The sequence below is a fragment of the Triplophysa dalaica genome, chromosome 1 (genome assembly GCF_015846415.1).
Source record: "Triplophysa dalaica isolate WHDGS20190420 chromosome 1, ASM1584641v1, whole genome shotgun sequence".
In the NCBI taxonomy this organism is placed as follows: Eukaryota; Metazoa; Chordata; class Actinopteri; order Cypriniformes; family Nemacheilidae; genus Triplophysa; species Triplophysa dalaica.
Genome location: NC_079542.1, coordinates 12687818 through 12710465, shown reverse-complemented (window position 1 = coordinate 12710465; position 22648 = coordinate 12687818). Strand labels below are relative to the sequence as shown.

General features: G+C 37.4%; 5 protein-coding genes across 6 annotated transcripts; 2 read left to right on the top strand and 3 right to left on the bottom strand.

The window, feature by feature from the left end:
- Positions 1–2026: 2026 nt before the first annotated feature.
- On the bottom strand, positions 2027–3675 carry si:ch211-260e23.7 (protein C19orf12 homolog). The gene is made up of 3 exons (XM_056751297.1): positions 3563–3675; positions 3175–3353; positions 2027–2514 (listed from the first exon to the last, which is right to left on the bottom strand). The coding sequence occupies exons 2-3, from the start codon at positions 3338–3340 to the stop codon at positions 2249–2251; spliced, it is 432 nt and encodes a 143-aa protein (XP_056607275.1). The 5' UTR covers positions 3341–3353; positions 3563–3675; the 3' UTR covers positions 2027–2248.
- Positions 3676–4153: 478 nt separating this feature from the next.
- On the bottom strand, positions 4154–5651 carry zgc:101715 (Protein C19orf12 homolog-like). Its single transcript, XM_056751168.1, has 3 exons — positions 5527–5651; positions 5131–5304; positions 4154–4871 (listed from the first exon to the last, which is right to left on the bottom strand). Exons 2-3 carry the CDS (start codon positions 5288–5290, stop codon positions 4609–4611), a joined length of 423 nt encoding a protein of 140 aa, XP_056607146.1. The 5' UTR covers positions 5291–5304; positions 5527–5651; the 3' UTR covers positions 4154–4608.
- Positions 5652–5763: 112 nt separating this feature from the next.
- On the bottom strand, positions 5764–16971 carry zgc:162297 (uncharacterized protein LOC555865 homolog). 2 transcript variants are annotated; one of them, XM_056750990.1, is made up of 7 exons: positions 16493–16971; positions 16345–16427; positions 15885–16065; positions 15619–15769; positions 15413–15540; positions 6640–6816; positions 5764–6450 (listed from the first exon to the last, which is right to left on the bottom strand). In XM_056750990.1, exons 1-7 carry the CDS (start codon positions 16563–16565, stop codon positions 6185–6187), a joined length of 1059 nt encoding a protein of 352 aa, XP_056606968.1. In that variant the 5' UTR covers positions 16566–16971; the 3' UTR covers positions 5764–6184. The 2 variants fall into 2 exon arrangements, with proteins under 2 accessions (XP_056606968.1, XP_056606978.1); XM_056751000.1 differs by lacking the exons at positions 5764–6450; positions 6640–6816 and adding an exon at positions 12868–13078 and having other exon boundaries at positions 16493–16966.
- si:ch211-260e23.9 (uncharacterized protein LOC555795 homolog) lies at positions 10140–12721 on the top strand. The gene is made up of 4 exons (XM_056751011.1): positions 10140–10280; positions 11288–11441; positions 11627–11762; positions 12026–12721. The coding sequence occupies exons 2-4, from the start codon at positions 11312–11314 to the stop codon at positions 12252–12254; spliced, it is 495 nt and encodes a 164-aa protein (XP_056606989.1). The 5' UTR covers positions 10140–10280; positions 11288–11311; the 3' UTR covers positions 12255–12721.
- An 81-nt stretch (positions 16972–17052) lies between the features above and the next one.
- On the top strand, positions 17053–22342 carry ccne1 (cyclin E1). Its single transcript, XM_056750978.1, has 12 exons — positions 17053–17430; positions 17894–17947; positions 18090–18177; positions 18267–18329; positions 18723–18886; positions 19101–19236; positions 19470–19616; positions 19743–19838; positions 19943–20077; positions 20774–20885; positions 21192–21349; positions 21623–22342. Exons 2-12 carry the CDS (start codon positions 17931–17933, stop codon positions 21737–21739), a joined length of 1233 nt encoding a protein of 410 aa, XP_056606956.1. The 5' UTR covers positions 17053–17430; positions 17894–17930; the 3' UTR covers positions 21740–22342.
- Positions 22343–22648: the final 306 nt, after the last annotated feature.

Sequence of the window (22648 nt, the reverse complement as noted above, 5' to 3'; positions counted from 1 at the left end):
TTCAGACCACAATTCGCTGGAATATTTTAGGCAGATTTGGTAAATAAATAAACAATACCAGTTTTTCAAGTAAAAAACTTTCTCAAAATTCAATAGATTGCCTTTAATAGACATCAGATAAAAATAGAACATAGCAAAATAGAAAAGTTGGCAGAAGATTCACTTAACCAAACAAAGCGTTGACAAGTACTTCCAAAAAGGATTCTGGGTCAAATATTGTATCAAGGTTTATTTGCTACATGCTCGATAGTTGGCAGATAGTTTTTTTTTGCATGTCTGCAACTGGCAGAACAATGAATGCACAAACCAATGAAAAATAATCCTGGATTACTCCCTGTCTATCAAACTATTGCCCGGTTTCACAGACTATTAAGCCTAGTCCCAGACTAAAATGAATGCTTGAGCTGTCTTAACAGAAAATACTTTTATCCCTAAAACATCTTAAAAAATGTCAATGACATTGTTTTGTCTCAAGATGCACACCAGTAATATTTTTTACAAGGGCATTTTTATAAAAGTAACTTACATATCCGAATTTAACTGAGGGTAAACCCTGTCTGTGAAACCGGGCCTAAATTGTCAATATCCTGATATTGACAGGGCAAAATTAATAAATCAGAATGGGCCTTAGTTCAATTACTGATCTGAAGCAGAATTAAACTGGCCACACCCCTTAGGATGGAAACTGTGCTGTATTTCAATGCAAAAAAATTCAACACAATTACAAAACTTAATATTTTTGCTGTAAATCCAACTCTCCAACTATCTAACTATAGTGAAAAGTTCAAATCATGCATTATGCAATTATGCTAACATTTCATAATAGCATTTGTAACCTGTTTGTACCAAATTTAATTACGTCACCTGCGGTACAAAACACTACCTCTAAATTATTTACAATAAATAATTTTTACTGGTCTTTTTCTACGTTTTAATTTAATTTATATGAATTTATAAATGCTCCTAACATTGAATGGTAGCATGTTACAGAGTTGCCTAGACGAACAGTAATGCTTATGCAATTAACATGAGGAAATAGCTGCCATTTTCTTTGAAAAGTATATATTCTGCCATGACAACCTCACTTTCACTAAAAGTGCATAAAAAATGCTTATAGAAAATCATCAGTCAATGCTGAATTGTATAAAATATTACTTCCAGTTACATTATTTGTTGAAGAATACAGTACATGCACTTGTTTCCTGTTTCCTGTGTTTTGGTTCTGCATAGCTTATGTTCTCTAACTTTTCAAAGAAATATGAACTGAACATTAAAACGGAACAGAATTGCCTCATAACTTCAAGGAAATCTTGATGTGGTTTAGAAAAATACTTAATTACATTCTTTTTATTACCTATTTGATTTTTTGAATACATAAATGTAAACAAGTATATTTTAAATACATTTCAAAATCAAGTACGACATATTTGTGGGATCTGTGTGATGCGTTGTGTACAGTCCTCCTTTTTTGCGTCACAAGAGAATGTTGTGAAGCAGGAAATGTTCACTGACCTTGTTTCATACAATAACACCTTTTAAATGGGGTTAGTTGGACAACGTCAGAGAGCATTCAGAAACTGAGATTGTTCAAACAAACGTCTTATTTTGGCCTACAGTCAACAGGAGCAAAGATTTTGTACTTACCGGTAGTCTATTACACATCACTGTTGGCCATAACTCATAATCAGATACATAATGTTAAAAAAAACTTTCTTCTGAAACAAATCTTCTGACATTCAATGCAAATGGAAAAAAAATGAGTTTGACAACTTTATGGAAAATTAAATTAGATTTTATTTAAAAATAAATAGAGGTCTGTCTTTGAAATTAACTAGGTCAAGGGAGATTTTTAGATGTACTTGTAATAATATTTTTTCTTTTGTCCAGATCTATTTGGTAACAGAAATATATTTATATGCAAAAACATTTTATCATACATTTCATTTTATTAAAATAAACTATTTTATTATAATGCAAACTAAATGAGGTAGCTCTAAAAAAGTCTTAATATCCATGACTCAAAATATAACAATGTATTGTTTATTATTTGGATTTAGAAATTCTTTCAACAAAACTAATGCATAAATTTAGATGAATTTAAACAGGTTTTGGCCTGTAGAAGATTATTTCTCAATTACTCTTGGGCAATAAATGTACTATTTTATTGTAAGTGTTTCTAAAAAATGCAGCCTGAAAATCTGAATATCTCTGAAATAAACTGTAAAACTGACATTTACACTCCAGTATCCTAATCTTCATACTGTACTTTGGCTCCGAGCTCTTTTGTGGCAAAAGAGAGAATGGTACTAAGTACATGCATTTGCAGCGAGGAGTTCCCCATTACAAGAACAAGTAGTTGAGCAAGATCTATCCAGTCCAGTTTCCCTAATACAGCCATGACATCATCATAGAGTTTCTTTTTCTGTCGAGGAGGAAGCTCAATTATGATCTGATGAAGAGGTTGGAATTTGCCACTGGTCATCCACCATCCGAGTGCACCTCCTATAGTCGCACCTTAATACGATAACAAGAGAATAATAGGGACATACCTGAGATGTGTGGGACAATAAATTAGACACAGCTTTTTATCTTGGCATTCATTTTCATTTGTTCATTCAGCAGAATGTACAGAAAAATAATTTAGACATTGATATACTTAACTTAATTAATGTTGTTGTAGGGTGTTAATGTCAATAAACAAGAATTTAGTGATATATATTATATTGTCAGAATTCAGAGTCTGCTAGTGACTTTCTGATTAGTTTTATCAATGATATACTTTTACATTTACGCATTTGGCAGACGCTTTTATCCAAAGCGACTTACATTGCATTATCATATACATAGGCAAAATATATAGGGAAAATATAGGACTATGCTATTCTTGATCCATTGCATTTCCAAATGAGCAAATTTTATCCCATGATATCAGCATGATAGAATGGTACTACCGAATAGATGTTTGTATCAGTTTGTATCAAAACATACAAATATTTATAGAGCATCTAAAGTCAAAGTTATACTGATTATTTTACCTGTACTGTGAGGGTTAAACCCTAAAACCTAACCTGTGCTGTTGCTACTACCACTAAATGTGATTTTATAGCACCACTGTGTGGTTAGAAAGTGTAGTGCAAAAAAAAGTGGATTGCAAGAATTTAGACATTATCATACCAAAAAAAATACCGGGTGGTCCTCCAAGCAGTCCCCCTATAAAAGCCCCTCCTCCAGCTGTTACTCCTCCTTTCGCAGAGTTCTGTACTGTTGCTTTTATTTTCCTGTTTTCTGATATCTTACAGCAAAGTCCCATTACATCATCTATTCGGCAGTTCATAGCCATATTGTGAAACAATCTGTAAAAAGCAGTAATGCAAATAATTCGGATGAATGCAAACAAAACACACGATTAAAACACCTAAAACACAACCGGAAAACACAGCAGAAAAACAGCAGACTCTCTCACCCATATAAAACGAAACGACAGTTTGTTGTTTGTCATTACTGTCTTAGCTGTTTTATACTTTAACGGATAAAATAAACGGCAACATAACAAAAAACTTACCTTAGTTTCTTTTCTTTCTTATATTACTGTTCTTTCAGTTTCACTGTCAGAGTAAAGAGTAGGCTAGGCTATAAAGACATGCAGTGACATCACTTCCGCACTTTTCCTACTTTTTATGAGAGGTCACAGAAAGAGCAAGCGAAAACTTTAATAAAGAATTAAACTTTGTAACCACCGCTTTGAGCATTAGCAGTAGGCTATAACCAATCAAAACCTATTATAAGGCTACTGTGTTAAGTTACAATGTACGGAATTGATTTCGTCATTATTTATTTTCTTCATATCGCCTATCTTAAACTGTAATGAATACAGCGTATACTATTACAATAATGAATGGTTAAGAGATACGATTTATAAAAGCTGAAACTTAAAAAAATTCGCACCATCAATGGTAGTTTTTAGAAGTGAAAGATATAATGTTAGTGGTAGATTATTGGGCGCAGGTTTCCATTTGTATACGTGTTTTACTTTTATAATAACATGAGAAATGTTGTCTGTTAATGTTTTGTGTTGAGGTGGAGCATTTAAAAAAGAAACAATGTGTTTACTATTTGATTTAGATTACACTACTGTCAGCAAGGACAAAAGACAAAGAGAAAACTCTATTTATTGTTACAATAGCACGAGTTGCCCACTGCAGGTATATTGAAAAGGCTAGTGTTACAAAAGAAGTAAAATTGTAAGAAAAACATTGTAGAATGTAAACAGTTAACTTGTGTATTTTAGTTTGTCGCTGAGGTATTGAACTATTGTCACACCAATCACATTGTTTTAACCATACTTTGTCACCCCTACCAAATGATGTAGCAGCCTATTCATTGTGACAAATTCATTATTAACCAACATATAGGCTAATCAGACTCCAGACACATCTGTATGCTAAATAAAATCAAAACACAACTCATACACTGAATTCCCTATATAATTAAATTTAAGTGAATAATAAAACCATAGCAATTGAGTAAATGATTGTTTATAACAAATATCTTCGTTTAAAAAACTACTACTTAGAGAATAGACTGAATGACATTCACCATCTATAGTAGTCAATCATACTTCACATCAGCTTTGAGCTCTTTTGTGGCATAAGATACTATAGCAGCAAGCACTTGATCTTTCAGAACGCCATTTCCCATAACTTGACTAATTAGCTGAGCAGGGTTGGTCCATTTCATTGTGCCCAATACTGCCATCACTTCAGAGTAGAGTTTCTCCTTCTGTGCAGGAGCAAGCTCCATGAGGATCTCAGGAAGAGGTTTGAACTGGCCACTTGTCATCCATGCCCCCAGGGCACCTCCCACAGCACTACCTAAAAGATAATACATAGTAATTTACATACACAAACATAAAGGCCAACAATGGAACACATTCGTTGGTCAAGGTGCAGCTCATTTATACCTAGACAATACAAGCATTATTATAAAAGGTCAACATGTTGGTTTCAGAAAACAAAGCATGGTTGTTTGATCCTACGGTGTCATATAGTGATCGAATAACTATTAATGATTATAATATATTTACTATTACAGTATTATATAAACTACATGCACAGCATGTAGAAAACCTACCAACAGCTATTCCGACTGGGCCTCCAAGAAGCCCCCCCACAAAAGCACCCCCACCGGCTGCTGCGGCTCCTTTCGCAGAGCTCGTAATAGCTGCTTTTATCTTTTTCTCAGCTGAGATTTCACAACAAAGGCGCACAACATCCTCCATGCAATTGCTCATTGTGCCAACGAAACCTGTGCATAAACATAAATAAATATTTACATTTATTATATAAATGATAATAAAAATGTGCAGTGTACAGTAGGCTGTAGATTTGATTATTCGCGACGACGTGTAACACAGTTCTTACTTTATACCATAAGTGTATAACATTGTAAAATATTTGAAACTTGCGGATTGATGTGATAAACTTCAACATTGCCATAATGCTTTACTAAACTTTTTAAAGAACATACCTTAGCTTATTGTTAAGACGCCAGCGATGCCAAGTTACTATAATTGGTTTTACTTTCATTTTAAAAATTTTGTAGAACTGACTTCACTTCCGCATCTGTCCAGCTGATGACTGTTTATATTTGTCAATCCGTTGTTTGTGTTGTGGGGCTGAAGGTTTGGATAAATGGAGACACTTTTAAATGGAGACCTATTTAACCATCTACAGTATAAAACTTTCATCTTGAGCAACACCCATGGCTTATTGAGGGGCACATTTTATTGATTTATACACTCAACAATACACACACACATATAAATGTCTAATTAAAACAAAGCATGAATTCACCCCCCCAACCCGTAATTAAGCCAGATATTTAACCACAATTATTTAAAAACTCTGCACTATGGACAAACATGTTATTGTGATCACACAATTATTATAGCTGTTTAATATAAGACATGTTAAGATGGAGAAAATAGCTTCATATAGTACACTTAGCCAATTGTTGGACAAAGCGTAAAATGCTCTCTCATTTGCAAGGGATTTCGGCTAAAAGTGTTTGTTAATTGAATAAATGTAAATGTAAGATTCGGAGCCCCAATAGAAAAAAACACTAGCGGCAAAACAGCTCAAAACACACACATCGACAGTAAATGAGCTGCTGCTCCCTCTTGTGTTCAAACTCCATACTGCACTTCAGCCTTAAGCTCTTTTGTGGCATAGGTGACTATAGCACCAAGCACTCTCTCTTGAAGTGTGGCATTCCCTATAACCAGAGCAGTGAGGCTCGCAACATCAACCCAGTCCACTTTCCCCAACGCTGCCATCACATCAGAGTAGAGTTTCTCCTGCTGTATAGAAGGCAGTGACATGATTATCTCTGGAAGAGGTTTAAATAGGCCACTTGTCATCCAACTTCCCAGAGCACCTCCCAAAGCACCACCTAAATCAGATTAATATAGAAATATAAACACAGAGCATGTTTATAAGGGTAACTAACAAAGTATTGTTATTTTGTTAACACGGAATAGTCAAATAACTAAGCAATGACAGACGATATTAAAACTCCACCCTGTGGAATGAAACTGGTTGAAAGTTCGATGATTGCAAAAATGTAGTATCATAAGCTTACCAACAGCTATACCGGCTGGTCCTCCAACCAGTCCCCCAACAAAAGCACCACTACCGGCCGCTGCAGCTCCTTTCCCAATGTTCTTAACTGCTGCTTTTATCTTTTTATTTGCTGAAATCTCACAACATAGTTGAATAATATCATCTTGCGACTGCTCATTGTGCTGTGTTGAGAAACCTGAGAAAAAATTGATTAATTGACCTTTCACACACACACATAAAAAACGATAAAGGCTTGTTGAGACATTTGATAAACTATAAGCAATTTAACCAACATGTGATAACAGTCAAATAGAAACAAACGCCCTAATCTTTTACTTAATGCAGAGCTTAATCCCACCTTCCTCTTCTTGAACAACTGCAGATGCCTATTAAAGATACTTTTGAAGAAATCAGCGTATGGAATGCCTCGCCTTCTTTGAAAGGGGCCGGATCAATCTCTCTCTCTCTCTCTCTCTCTCTCTCCCTCCCTCTCCATTTTGTGTAATGACAGTGTTAATACGAACAAACAAATTGACAATTTAAACTTAAAAAAGCCACGTAGTCACATTAATTTGGATCTAGTAACAAATGACCCTGACAGTTCCATGACCGACACCCATGTTTTATCATAAAGGCTTAACACTAATGATCCTATTTTTTTATATAGTCGGTATGTAAAAGTTTTTGTTTTGATATTTCAACTTGTGTATATTTGAAACAGATATGGAATTAGCTTTTTAGAGATATTAGATTTTAAGAGCTCCAGTACGGTGAACTACAGGGCTCCGTCTTAGGGTCTCTTCTCATTATACGTGCTACTGTCATGACTTAGGACAGAACCCAAGCGCAGGCAGAAACAGGGTAACAAAATCCTTCTTATTTATAAAACAAAAACCCACAATGGGGCAAAACCGGAACTCTAAATAACAAAAAACTTCCCACATGAGGGACAAACAAACTAGGAAAATAATCCAAATAATAATAACGAATAGGGAAAGTCCAAACAGGAAAACAGTCTTCTACAAGCAACATGAACAGGAATGCAAAACAGGTAAACATACACAATGAACCGATGCAGGACAGAGGGAATTGGGACAAGATATAGGGGAACAATTACAAGGGATATTTACACAGGGCTAGTGACGATCAGGTGAGGGGACGCAAACACTAATGGGTACGGGCAGGACAGGTGAAACAGATGACAAACTAATGAGCGCTAACGGATAACAGGGGGCAGGGCTAGAGGACGCGACACTGGAGAGAGCATGGCATTACAAAATCAAAACAACGCCATTCCCTTTTTCCACATAAAAAACATGGGCATGTCATGATCCTGCCACAAGACCTGAAAAGCATGACAAGGAAGGCAGAATCATGACAGCTACCTCTAGGAGATATAATAAAGCGACACAGAGTTAACTTTCACTGTTATGCTGATGATACTCAACTTTATGTTTCCATGCAGCCTCATGAAACACAGCAGTTCCATCGAATAATGGAATGCATTTTCGATGTAAAAAACTGGATGAGTAACAACTTTTCATTACTGAACTCAGACAAAACAGAAGTGTTACTCATTAGACCGAAAACCGGCATACTTAACAACCAAGAATACGGCTTAACCATTGAAGGATATTCCAGAACACCTCCGTCGTCTGTAAAGAATCTTGGCGTTTTATTCAATAGTAATCTGTCATTTAAAAATCACATTTTTCCATCTTAAGAACATATCTAAACTACAGAATTTGCTGTCACTGTCAGATGCAGAGAAGATAATTCATGAATTTGGGACATCAAGACTGTTAAGTGGTTGCTCTGCAGACTTATTACAAAAATTCCAACCGGTCCAAAACGCAAGTTCTTACATGTACAAGAAAGTATTAACATTTGAGCACGGTTCTGTCAACCCTGCACTGGTTACCTATAAAGCATCGCATTAACTTTTAAATCTTGCTTATTACCTATAAAGCCCTACATGGTTTAGCTCCTCAGTACTTGAGTGAACTCCTCTTGTATTACAGTCCTTCACTTGCATTACGCTCTTATGCATCCTCTTTCAGTCGGTAATACCCAGAATTTCAAAATCAAGTGCAGGTGGTAAATCCTTTTCCTATCTACCGCCTAAACTTTGGAATAGTCTTCCCTGCACTGTCGGGGAGGCAGAGACACTCTGTCTTGCATACACTACACTTCCATAACATAAATCCTCTGAGGGTTTAGGGGGCATTAGTTAGATCAACTGGAGCCAGGAACACTTCCAACAACAACTGATGTACTTGTTGCATCAAAGAGTGCAGAAGAGTACTCTATTCTCAGCCAGTCTTGTCTCTTTGTTCTGGGGTTACCACAGCGAACAGGATGCAGTTCATCTCCATACCTGATGGTAGAGCAGAGAATGGGAAGCGCCGACCTGACAAAAGCTGAGATGATAGAGCTGGATAAAGAAGGATGCAGCGACTTGACATGTCTTCACTACAAAATTTCAAATGCTATTAGATTATTAATGATAATCTTTAATTTATAATTTACTTTGTTAGTAAGTTTATTTATTTAGCCTTGTTTTGCAAGCACTTTCGAGGTTGTGCAGAGGCAGCAGCTTTTGCCAGTTGGGAACTGGAATCCCCTGGTTGGGCCTGGGTTCTCCGGAGGATTTTTTTCTCGATTGGGATTTGGGGTTCATCGCCACTGTTTGCATACTGTTTTGCACTATTTGCCTGGCCGGGGAGCCTACTTTAGAATTTTAAAGCTTTACATAGTTAATATTGCATGTAGGAATTTACAGTCTGTTTAATATTTGGCCTGTGTTCTCTCTCCTTTATCTTAAATTTCCGCTTTCACTGTGCGTGCATCTCTGTGTGTGTGCACCCGTGCATATCTGTGTGTGTGTGCTTGTTTGTGTGTTAGTACATATGCATATTGTGTGTGGAGCGTTTGTATGTGCGTATGTCGGTCTTCTGTGTTTTCTCCTTTTTCTTGTTTTTACAGGTATAACTTTAATTGTTTTGCTATATAGCCAATATGTCTCATGTACAGCGGCTTTGTAACAATGAAACTTGAAAAAGCGCTATATAAATAAAGTTGAGTTGAGTAGAAGTTGTCCCAATATTCTCCTCCAGAGGGCGACCATTTCTCGACGAGGTGCCTGTCACAATGTCCTGTGTAGGCCTTTATAATGCGTAATCCATGTGCATCTTTTTACAGTTTTACAGTGTCGTCATATCTGTAATCACACTCCCTACCTCCAAATACCAATAACTTTCATGTAATATGACATATGGTTCAGCACCACTCAGTTTAAAGCTGTTTTTCTGCAGCAGCACATATAAAGTCAATCTAAGGAGTTAAAATGTAAATCCAGTGTAAAATACAATTTTTTCTACTTTCAGTTGACCAAAAATCGATATATCAGTTGAAAATGATTTCTCTGGCATCACCCGTGAGGATGTTTATAAACATGAGCATCCGCGTGTGCGGGAACGCCACATGTTCCGCCTTGTGGGCGGGGTTTGATGACGCATGTCAAGTACAGTCGAGAACAAAGGGGAGGAACTTTGAGTACATAAACAAGTCGAGACTGTACACCGGGGGTGCAACTTGGACATAATTTATACAGAGTAAAGCTGTTTCATAAAAGGCAACTTCGTAGATTTAGCTATTGAGGTAAGAGTTCTTTAACATCTTTCTCATTTACACTTTCTTGTCAGTTTGAAGTAACCTGCTTATACTTAGTCGCGTCCGTGTAGCCTTAACTTACCTTACTTGAAGTGTTTGTGTCTAAACAATTGTGGCTTAATTAAAACACTTGTTATGAAGTGTTTGTGTATCTAAACAAATGTGATTAAACACCGTTTAGTAAATTAAAATGATGCCGCAAAGAAAAACGACTCGATGATGAGAACACTTCGCCTACAATATCCTGTTGTTCCTTTGTATTATAAAAGTATTGTCCTTTTTTGCATATAGTTTATTTAATTGTCCGTTATTATGGCCGTCTTCGCCCTGTTTGAGCTACTATATGCAAAGAAATATAATGCAGCGCTTGTAAACAAGAGCACATATGCTTTAAAAGGTCAGGACTACAGCTGACGCTCCTTCCTGTACCACTTCAACATTTCACCATTGCTGGGGATAGTATAGAATCGACTTAAAATAAATATAATAGGCCTAGCCATTTATTTGGGCTTAATATATTAAAAGACTTATTAAGCAAAACTTAAAAAGGTTGATAACAGACAGACAGGCTTGTATTCCGTATTGTCAGATATACCCACTACTCTGTTTAGTTTAATGTATGTTATGGCTATGATGAACAATAATAAACTTGCAATAACATTTTTCACGTAGTTCTGATGTATGCATTTTAAGAATCTAAATTTAGAACGGCATTCCAGACAATGTTAAAAATACACCTTGTATGGAAGTAAACACCATGTCTCAGTCCGACCAGCTGATGTGCCATGTGCATTAGTTGCAACTTGTACCAGGGCAGCAGACACGACCTTAAGGTTATGCAAGGCTCAAGCGTCTAATATGACATGTTTAACATTCTGCACGTTACTTTCCATCATCAACTTTTACAGCGAAATAAAGAGACCAGTCGATGATATCCTTATTGAGCTTGATTCCTCTAGAGAGCGTCAAAATCATTTTTTTTTCTTTCTTTTTAGAATCCGACACATCAAGAACATAGAATGATCGGTAAACTCCTCGCACTGGTTGGCGCCGTACAGGAGAACAACAGTGATGCTGCAGTTGAAACTGATGACTGTGCGAACCTCCTTGAGTTTGAGGATGGGGAATGGGTTATTATAAATATACACGGTAAGTGGTTTTGATAAATGTAATGCATAACAATTTGTATGTTTTGTAATAAAACTGGTATCACAATAAGTCTAGGGAGGTCAAGAACTAGGAACAAGCATTTTTGTTATAAATTCATGTGTTTCAGTGAGACTGAGACCGGTCTCAGATTATAGTTTTTTAATTGAATTCTGCTTCCTTTGCAGAGAATCAGTCACTAGGCTCAGGTGAAGCAGACATACTGGAAAACCTACTGATCGAGCATCCCAGCATGTCTGTGTACCAGATGAAGCCTAATGAGGAAGACCTTGGTTCAGAGGAAGAAGCAGAGGACATTGCTAGGTAAGTTTTAAAACGGATTCAACATATCTATGCAACTTTAAGTCAGAAATAGTTTTTGGAGAAAATGACCTTATAAATCTCAACACCCAAACGCTATTTCTACGTGAAGTATGTCACATTCTGTATGGGTCAGATATGTTTTTTGCACATAAGAATGACAGTCATACCTAAATGAGAGAAAAACAACTCTTGTGATGTCACGGTGACATGCAACCTATGTTTGTGTTTTAATTTTGTATTGGTCTTTCAATCTTCTGCTTTAGGCATGTGCCAATCAGACGTCACGTTTCTTGGCAGCTTTCTGCATGGGGCAGCCCCTTGCCCTCCAGCAACATACTGCTCTCAATGCAACGTGCCAGAGTTTATAATGAGCAAAGGAAGCTGACCCGTGGCGCCCTCAACAGGCAAAATCTTGCAAAAACATCCTTTTCGTCTTCTGAGCGCCGCTATGGATACTTCAAACAGCCTACTCAACGCATGTACAACTTTTGAGTGTTAATCTTTTTGTACACTATAAAAAGGCTATGTTATATGCATAATTGTAGCCTACTTTTGCAAATCATGAAAACATCCTCCTGGCTGTGAGACTGTTACTGGATTGAAGTTTTATAAAGTGCAGTGTGGTTTTATTAGGATGGAAGTCTCACTGACATAAAGGATACAAAGTATGACCTTAAGGAATTGGGAATGTCACTGTATTAGCAGTTTTTCAGTATTTTATTTAGTTCATTAGTACTTTAAAGTGTAGTTGTATGTGTTTCTGCTTTTGGTTACTTATGACTGATGAAAATATTTCAGTGTTGAAACTTTCAAAAATTGAAGACTTAACTGTACAAGTTGTAGCCATGGCACCCGTCCCTTCAAAAATGATTACCACGCTATTTGTTGGATATTATGCTATGATTCAGAGTTACACATTTTGTTATTCTTTGTAAATATAAATGCATTGTGATATCTTCTTTTCTATCTTCAAAAACATGTTTGTAAAAATCTTTGTAAAAAAATATAAATATTTTTTCAGCACAATTTTTTTATTATGTAGAGATTACTTTAAGTAATGCTTCATGCTGCTTTATTCTGCATCACAGCACAAAATATATTTTGTCTTAACTGCTATGCCTTTAGTCAACCCCGAAGTTTGTACACTTTCTCCATGAACTTCTTAACTCTCTCTTCATCCACATCATTTGCCCAATGTCCGTCTTTCTTAAAGTGGGAGCCAATGATCATAGCACCAGCTTGAAGGAAGTGTTCCACATTGCTTTGCGTTACTCCAGAACCAATAAGGACCGGTATCTGTACAGAATGCGTTACATCTAGAGGAAGAAAAATCCTTTGAAATACCTCTGAAGGTATTTTGGATGGTAATAATTTACACACAAAATAACATTCATCTTTTTTAGATAACAAATTAACAAAATCGTGTGTGCATAAAACGGGCATCTTTTTCCAACATGCAGACATTAAAATACAAAACATGTTTTTCCTTCATTGTAATGAGTATTTTGGCAGAATGTGCCCCATCCTCCATCTGACAGATTCCCCAGCCCAATGGATCAGAACTAAGGAAGGCACTAGGCAAAAGTCCAAAGTAGGCAGCAGGGCAATGGCAGACTAGGCTGGGCCTGGTTTTCATGTCTATGTTTACAGCCGTCAATGATCATCAGCCATCTGGAAGTGGGATTTAAAATAGCTAGCAGTGCTGTTGTCTATATTAGCCCATACAAGGCCATTGGTTGTGAGGCAGGGGTTGAGGCAGGTTGCCTGCTCACATGGGACAATCACCAGGGCCAGGAGACTTTACGGCATTCTTTCCCACCGTAGGAGATTATTCTCTCTAAGGCCTTAAACCCAAATTATACATGGGTTTATTTGTGATTAGTAACACAATAGTCTACATTGGATATTAGAATTGGATATTAAATTGTCCAGTAAAGTTTGAGGCTTTCAATGGGGCTAAGATGAGAGTTATTATAAAAAAATTGTTAATGTCCTGTCATCTCAGGCAGCAGTCTGGTCGCATGAAATACTAGGAAAACTGTGGTTGTGTGACACTGTACACGTGATGCTGAGCATTTGTCAAATGTACCAGAGAGCAAAATATAGTCCGGTATATTTAATCTTAAACCAGCACAGCACACACACACACACACACACACACAGAGACAAGGAGATAGAGACGGAGAGACAGAGAAATACTGACCTAAAGCGTCCAAAATTACCTCGGTCTTGGCAGACTACTATTAATTTTCTTTGTTTTGCCGTATGATAAACTGATGACTAAAAAATACCTGACAAATTATGTTTATATCAGTAGGTTTCCGTTTAGAAAAGGGCTGTTTGATTTGGTTTCACTGTTAGGGAGCTGCAGATAAATGTCAGGATGACATATGAGATAGGTTTGTTTGTACTGTTGCAATTCTGAGTTGAGTGATTCAAACATGCATAGCATACTAGGTCGCTGATCTGATTTAGGGAATCAATCACAGCGTGGCCTAATAAATCAAAGACAGATGCATACTGCAGTAAAGAACATACGGTTTCGTAAAATAAAGTGATAGATATGAAATAAACGTAATTCTGTCTCAGTACAGAATGTTGGATGTTCACAGAGTAATTTCTGTGCTGCTATAAAAGGTGATTTACATCTTTATATTTTTCCAAACAGTCTTCACACCTGCCATTGTCTGAAAAAAAAAAACAGGTAGTCGAGCGACAAATCCAAATCATTGGTTTAGATGTTTGAGATTTTAGGGTTAACATCAACAAACAGCAATATTTAAACTCTCCTGGGAAAGTAACCTATAAATGGTTTACTTATCTGGTAGAGCATGCTGTTAGTTCATGGGTTTGACTCCCAGGGAATACAGTTACATTACTTATGAAATTAAACGCACTGCAAATCATTTTAGACATCATATTCCAACGTGTAAATGTTTGGTTATAGCAGTTTCTGCACATTAAACTGTAATAATTTAGACATATTGAGGATATATTTTAACAAACAAATAACACAGTATCAAAAAAAAAACGTGGCTCATTCCTACAATTAAAAAACTTTCAAGTCCCCAGTACAAGTTATGGTATTAATAATAGTTGATATAAAAGATATCTGATTTTACACAAATAAATGTCAATGGTTACATTCTCTGACCCAAAATGTTATGGTACTGCCTCTTTCATTAAAAATTGTTCCAATAGAATGTCTTCTTGTTTTTCAAAAATTATTTTCATATCCATCTAATATTTTGTGATTTTCATGTCATATTTTGTGAAGTGCAGTTAAATTCAGCAACTTCTACAAATACTGTGGGTATAACAATCATTATTTCATAACATTTTTGGAATTCACTAAATTATGAAAAATATATAATCAGACAAGATTAAAGGACACAATGTATGTTGGTTAAGGCAATGATAATACACAAACCTTGATTATTATACTAATATGTGTTTGACCATACCAGGGTTGGCATTTTATGTCAGCAATCCGTTTAAAATGTTTATATAAATTTACATGCTTTAAGCTTGACCTGTGTGAACATACCCCATCCACGAAAAAAAAAGAAAATAGTTTCAAAGTCCAAAATATACGAATCACAGGCATGACCCGCTTACATGTTTTATGACCATACTGCTGCATCACTCACCTCTTAATTCTTTTGGATCAGCTTGAGCTCCAGTGGCTGTTCCTGTGACGATGACTCCATCAGAGAGGAAGAACTTAGCTGCTTGGGCTGTCTCAGCTATACTCACATCTGAAGTGAGGGCATGAGCACTGAAACAACAGTCAATTCACTAACCTTATGTGATATTGAAGGATCTGCTAGTTGAGTGAAGTCTAATATAACCATACCTGTGCTTTTTCTTGATGTCTGTGAAGATCTGAATGTGCTCTGCTCCTATGTGTCTACGGTAGCGCAGCAACCCACCAGCACACGCATTTAACAGTCCTTCATCAGCAACATGTGAAAACACAAAGCCTTCTGCACGGATAAAATCCAGTCCTTTGGAGGAGGGGTTTAAAGTTAACATTTATAAAGCATCACGTTATGTTAATAAGCGGAAGCCTTTGACAAAAGTTGGCCATTTGCGATTGCACATTCATTCATATGTGAACACCTGAGGCCAGGGCAACAGCCAGCGCTGAATGATTTGCAGCCGAGAGAATCTGCACCCCAAGCGGCCAGGATGGATAAAGTCTTCTAACTGCAGAACAAACAGCGGTCATAGATGAACACACCTCTGGACCCACCTCAAAGGTGTAGGGAATATCATGCATGTTTTCAATGATCACTCCATCCTGTCAGAGGGTATTATGAAATTATCAATACTGAACAAAACATAAAAAAGAAACACAAATAAGGATAAATAAATACCATTTCGACCAGATTTTGTTAAGGTTATCAAAAAGTCTAATTCAATGAAAATGGTTCCCGGAAATGGACCTTACGGGTACCCGTTCTCACACACTGACGCAATGAATTACTAATGATAGATTTACATAAAACAAAAGGTTGTAAGAAAGCAAGATATTTAAACTATTACTGATGTGTACATTTCATTCAATCCGATCACTTACAAGCCCTGCCTGGTGGTAAATTTCCGCCTCCCGACATGCCTTCTCTGTGATCTCCGACACGGTTGCTCTGTTCAAGGGGGTCCCTGCAAACGACAAAAGTTCAACACTGGCTCTTAACCCAGAAAACCTGGATAAACGAATGACTTACCCGGCAGTGCTTGGACATGAATCATGCCAATGACATTTGCCTCAAGGCGTCCGAAAAGTTTTAAAAACTTCATTTTCTATTCCTACAATACACAGATTTGGGAGTGCATTGATGGTCACGTGACTGGTCAAAGGTTATATGCCGTCGGGTGTGTACAACGATAACAACCAAGTTTATGAATTAATAACTAAGCACGCGAAGGACCCATTTTAATAACATTAGAAAAAATGAGTTTCTAAAGGGGCTCCAGTCATTCTAATGAAACCGATCTGCCTGCCTTATGCGAAACAGCAACTGCAACAAAATATTCTTCAAAATACGCTTCACCAACATTTCCAGCACGTGACATCTCAAACGGTCAGTCGTGCATAATCAAAACTTCCCATTTTACATTTCACCAGCAATATATCATGATAAACTGCAACTATTTGATGCGATCGCCCGTATTGTTTACTTCTTGAACGTTCTAGCCATGTGCTCTTCGCACTTCCCGAGTCTCAGTACCGCCCCGCACGTGACGTCATGAAACACACCCATCCTTTTGCCGGCAAAATTGCTCTTGTTTCTAAACTTGCTTTTATTGGCGAATATATTTAAGATATATAACGCTGGAATTTTCTAGATTTTTTGCGTACCGTTGTGGATCGAAAAGCGGCATTGGTTGCTGCCGTTTGCTGTTGTTATATCGCAGCTGTGATTTTAAATGACCCGCGTTGACGGCCCCTTTTAGCCACTGCAGGCGGTTTATAAGACAAGGCGCAAAATTACTGGCGCCAGCTAAGAGCGAGCGGACTGCGGAACACATCACAGCCTTATGCCTCTTACACGCAGATCGTTTGTTCATTTTTACTAAACAATGTCTTGTGTGATACTCTACTAACTCTTGCATCCGAAGAGATCTGTGAAGAGAAGTAATATTTTGAGAGCATCATTACAAGGTAAGTGCATTGCAGATCCGTATGGTCATTTGTCAGACGTGTGTAAAAGTAACATAATGCTTGAAATGTATTAGAAGGCTTGAAGGGGCACATATGGGAAATGGGATTGCCGATATTTTTGTTTTTAACTATCAAAATTGCGAGAGCGCGTTTAATCAAATGAGGGATAACTCGGCCATTTTCTGGTTCCCTTGTGCAGCAACGAAATCTTATATTTTTAACCCAGCAAACGAAATATCGTTATACACTTACATTGTGCTTAAAATATAGACTCTACAGTGCATACATCTGTGCTTTTTAACTAATATGTTGGGTTTTTCGTATAGTTTTGACCTGTTGAACATTGTTCCCAGTTCTACTTCCCCGCGCCCAAAGCGCTTTGTGAATATTTGCGTGAGGGGGGGGGGTTGGGATTAACGCCATAAATCGGACATTTTTGATCAAATAACACTTCTGTTCTTAGGCTCTCTCCACTCAAGAGACACATACGCGTGGATATCATGCCAAGCAAGAAAGTGTAAGTTTCTATTTCGTGTCTTTCTAAGTAGCTTTTGACAATCGGTGTGCATGGAAAAGTTGTAGCGGCGAGCTGGCCAGTTAGTGACTTGCACAGAGTTTTAGCACAATTTGGATGTGTAACATTATTATTTTTCGACCAGGACACAAACAGAGCAGATTAGCACTACAGATGCAGCTTCTAAAGCCGTTTCAGCACGCTCCAGGAAGAGGAAAGCAGATGTGGCTATTGTAAGCAACCTTTTTGCTAGTCTTTATTCTCGTATAAATGGGGTCATAATGGAAGCTGAAGTCTTGACTGTTACTTTCTCTTTCCACAGCACTTACAAGATCCAGATGAGGAGGTTGCAGAGATGACCAAAAAGAAACCATGTGCATCCCAGGTACGAATGAAATGTTGCTAATGTGGTAGCCTTACAGGACCTCATACCAAAATCAGAGATGCTAAACCAACTCACCCATAAGACTTACTTTAGACTCTTGTGAAGTGGTTTATGTTGAGACTTATGGGCTACAATTCCTTGTTCATTCATACATGCATGATTGTGAAGAACTCTTGGTGATTGTAAATTTATTTTGTGTTGTCCATTTCCGTTAAGTGGTAAAGGTTCATGTCATTGTTGTGATTTTCCTTAATAGGCTGTCTGCCGATCACATAACCTTTTTTCTAAATTGCTTTGTTTGAAGCCTGTCCCAGTTGCAGAGGGCGGGCTGGTATATTTGTTTATATCCGTTAGAAGTCTTACCTTTTTTGTCCTTCCTTCTGTCTTGCTCAGGCCTGCTGGAATCCTGACACAGGTTACACAAGCCCATGCAGGCGGATCCCCACACCTGATGAAGTCGAGGAACCGGTTGCTGTTGGCAGCGTGGGATTCGCACAGTACACCTCTGAAAACATTTTTGTCACCCCCACACGCTCTACCCCCTTGCCTGCCCTCTGGTGAGTTGGTGACTTTTCCGACTGCATTTAGCTACTTGATTCAATGGATTGGGATACTTTTAATATTTGCTCATCTTGTCCTAATAGACATCTTTAACATCCCTTATGACTTTGGGGGTTAATGTCATTTGTTTAAACTGCATAAGTACAATGTCCAATATGTTGAATGTTACCTCAAAGTAAAGGTGAGCTTTGTCCTATAAATTTTCCATAGCTGGGCGAGCAAAGATGACGTGTGGAACAACCTGCTTAAAAAGGACAAAATCTACCTGCGAGATATGCGTGTTATGCAGAGGCATCCGAATCTCCAACCTAAAATGAGAGCAATTCTCTTGGATTGGCTAATAGAGGTTGGTAATCCTTGTTTAACCACTCACACCTTTTAATCTTATCTCATTAAGAGGGGTGGGGACACTGCAAGTTCCTTCATTTACATTTTTATTCAAACCTTAAGGTATACAAACAAGGCTGTAGAATTACAAAGTTTCATGAAGTTTTTAGGTTTAAGTGATGTTTACGGAGGGTTCTCCACTTTAAGAAGAAAATGCCAACATGGTCTGACATTCATTTACCATCTTTTCAGGTTTGTGAGGTGTATAAATTGCACAGAGAAACATTTTACTTGGGACAGGATTACTTTGATCGATTTATGTCCACACAAGAGAATGTTCTTAAAACGACACTACAGCTCATTGGCATCTCTTGCCTCTTCATTGCTGCCAAAATGGAGGTAAGATTCCCACTGAAATGTTCTTTCTAATACTTAAACCTGTGGAAAAAGTGAAACATGTACCACATGCTTGTACAATATTTGTAAAATTGAAATATAATTGGGCCTTTTGTGATGTTTCCAAAGGAAATTTACCCTCCTAAAGTGCACCAGTTTGCTTATGTTACTGATGGAGCCTGCTCCGAGGATGACATTCTTAGTATGGAGATTATCATCATGAAGGTAGATTGGCATAATTTTCCTTCAATACCTTGAAGGTTCTTGCTTAAGACTGTAAATTGACTGTTTAAATTATTGTCTGATCTTTGCTTGATTTCTACCCAAAGGAGTTGAAATGGACTTTGAGTCCTTTAACTCCTGTGGCTTGGCTCAACATCTACATGCAGATGGCTTACCTGAAGGAGGATGCTGAAGTTCTCATCGCCCAGTATCCACAGGCTACGTTCATACAGATCGCAGAGGTAGGGCTGCTTAAACTTTCAACATCAGGAGGCTTAAGGGCTCTACATAGTCCAAGTGAATTGCGCTTTCTTTCTGCATTTTGGGGTAAAACGAAGCTCGAAATCGTTATGAGACCGTATAGTGTTTTCGAACAATCCTACAACCCTTTGTCTCTGGAGGCGGGGATTACATGACGTATGCAAATAGCCTCTGCGCATGTGGCGATCCTGATTTCAGAGGTGTGGGTACATCTGTACCATCTCTGCGATGCGACATTCTAAAGCATTCATGCTGCTCAAATGTTATAGTTTTTTATTATGTAGACCTTATCTGACATCACCTCATATAAATATAATGATGCGTTATTTCCCAAAGACTGGGTGGCGCTACATAACACACCCAACTATTACGTAATGGCCATGGACCAATGGTGGCTCGAGGGTGTTTACCGGCCGACACAAACTTTCCCGGAGAGTTCCGATTGGTTTGCTGTTGTGAACGAGTAAAAACAAATTGTCGTTTGGACCATATTTTGTTCAAAATCAGGTCACCGACGGTCGTTTTTCGATTTTGAATGTGGTATGCTGAGCCCTTTAGATCTTTTCTAGCAATTGAGATTTTTGTGCATATGTAACATCCACCTGCTCAGAATTTTGATTTTGCTTGTTTTGCACCGGTTCAAAAATGAAATGGAAGTTCTGCTTTTTCCTTTTTAGCTTTTGGATCTGTGTATACTAGATGTGAAGAGTCTGGAGTTTTCTTATGGCCTCCTTGCAGCTTCCGCACTCTTTCACTTCTCATCTCTGGAACTAGTGATAAAAGTTTCAGGTATTGTGACAAGTGACCTTCTTACGTTTTTCTTGAAATAAAATGTGGAATGGTGAACGTTTAAACTTAAATTTGTAAATAAACAAACAAAAATTCTGATTGAAATCAAATTGAAGAAATGACACACTGTTGTAAAACGCATTGTATATTTTAGTTCACCATTTGAAATGCAAAGGGATGCTTTATCTGTGCCAAAACCTTTAGAACCCACAGTACCTGTGTGTTACTGGCCTGAAACACAAATATAATTGAGACAGTGTTGAAGTCTCCTGTGGTTGACCTTATTTTTTTTTGTGGGGGTTCCAGGGCTGAAGTGGTGTGATTTGGATGAGTGCGTAAAATGGATGGTCCCTTTCGCCATGTCTATTCGTGAAGCGGGCAGCTCAACTCTCAAGACATTCAAAGGAATAGAAGCAGATGACATGCACAATATCCAGACCCATGTATCTTATTTGGAATGGCTGGTTAGTCTGTTTGTAGTCTCAAAACATGCTGCACCCCAATTTTTCTAGCTATCCATACTAAATGGTATTTGAAATTAGAATTAGCATATCCAAAATCATGTATGCTAAAATGAGTTGTTGTTTTAAGTACCCGGAAGATCTACGGTTTCCATACTTGCCACAAGATTGACATTAGTATACAAGCACTTTTCATAATTAAGAAATTTATCCCCAGCTAAATTTAATTTATTTTAACAGTTGAAGACTGAAGTTTTCTTGTTTCTTATGTTTCAGGGAAGGGTTCACTCCTATCAACTAGTGGACATTGAAAGCAGTCAGAGGTCTCCTGTTCCTTCTGGAGTTCTCACTCCACCACCCAGTAGTGAGAAGCCAGAGAGCACAGTCTCCTGATTTCCATTCATGTATGGAATAGAGGACAACCCTGACTGATGAATTTAAATTAAAACAATCCACAAAATGGTGGTATTGCAGGACACACTCGACATCACTTCTCATGGATTCACAACCAAAAATATCTTGCGGTTCTTTAATGCGAGCCTTGAGCGACATTGATTTTAATGATCCGAAGGTTTGGCGTTTTTATTTTTGTTAATTTTACAAATGTAGACTACCTGCCAAAATCTCAGAGCTGTTATTGGCTCTGATTGCTGCTAAAAGAGGGTGGGACTGGAGCAGATGGAAAGATGACCACTGAGATCCCCACACAAATATGAGCATGGGGTTTCTGTGGCTCAGGTTGCCATTTGGACCAGCAAAATCCTGACAGGTTGTCATGGGGACTGGAGTCTCCACTGCCAGAAAGGACCAGAGAAATCACCAGCTTCAGAAGCTAGGACTCAGATTTTTATATTTAAGATTTTTCTTCTGATTGAGTGTTTTAACCAAATCGGATCGTTCCCTTTTTATAGGTTTGTTTTTAAACATGATGCTGCTACATTTCTCTATATCATATGTCTAAATAAAGCAACTGTCTCGGACAGTTATTAATTTTAATTTGTTTGTTGTGTAAATTATTTTCAAACATCATCTTTTTATGCAGTAGGTTTAAGGATTCCTTCAGTAATGGATTTTTTATGTTTTGACTAAGTGTATATTTGAACAATATTTATTACATCTAAACAACATACAGTGCTTAACATTTTTTTTGTGATAAAAAGTATTTGTGAATACCAAAATATTTAGTTAATCCACCAGTATGTATCTCTTTTAGTCACACTAGTTCTTTTGATGCTTAAATATTATAGATATCAGTGAATTTATAAATGTGCTTTAACACACGAAAGGCAGAAAAATAGTAAG

Bases quoted from the DNA above. Each gene is read 5' to 3' on its own strand.
- ccne1 (XM_056750978.1), top strand. The intron at 19,237-19,469 runs GTTGGTAATCCT...CCATCTTTTCAG, and splicing joins TCTTGGATTGGCTAATAGAG to GTTTGTGAGGTGTATAAATT. The intron at 20,078-20,773 runs GTAGGGCTGCTT...TTTCCTTTTTAG, and splicing joins CGTTCATACAGATCGCAGAG to CTTTTGGATCTGTGTATACT.
- si:ch211-260e23.7 (XM_056751297.1), bottom strand. From the start codon at position 3,340: ATGGCTATGAACTGCCGAATAGATGATGTAATGGGACTTTGCTGTAAG. The intron at 2,515-3,174 runs GTATGATAATGT...TATCGTATTAAG, and splicing joins ACCACCCGGTATTTTTTTTG to GTGCGACTATAGGAGGTGCA.
- zgc:162297 (XM_056750990.1), bottom strand. From the start codon at position 16,565: ATGAAGTTTTTAAAACTTTTCGGACGCCTTGAGGCAAATGTCATTGGC. The intron at 16,066-16,344 runs GTAAGTGATCGG...ACCCTCTGACAG, and splicing joins TTTACCACCAGGCAGGGCTT to GATGGAGTGATCATTGAAAA. The intron at 6,817-15,412 runs GTGAGTGATGCA...ATTTTTTCTCAG, and splicing joins TGATCCAAAAGAATTAAGAG to GTTTCTCAACACAGCACAAT.
- si:ch211-260e23.9 (XM_056751011.1), top strand. From the start codon at position 11,312: ATGATCGGTAAACTCCTCGCACTGGTTGGCGCCGTACAGGAGAACAAC. The intron at 11,442-11,626 runs GTAAGTGGTTTT...CTTCCTTTGCAG, and splicing joins GGTTATTATAAATATACACG to AGAATCAGTCACTAGGCTCA. The intron at 11,763-12,025 runs GTAAGTTTTAAA...CTTCTGCTTTAG, and splicing joins GAAGCAGAGGACATTGCTAG to GCATGTGCCAATCAGACGTC.
- zgc:101715 (XM_056751168.1), bottom strand. From the start codon at position 5,290: ATGAGCAATTGCATGGAGGATGTTGTGCGCCTTTGTTGTGAAATCTCA. The intron at 4,872-5,130 runs GTAGGTTTTCTA...ATTATCTTTTAG, and splicing joins CCCAGTCGGAATAGCTGTTG to GTAGTGCTGTGGGAGGTGCC.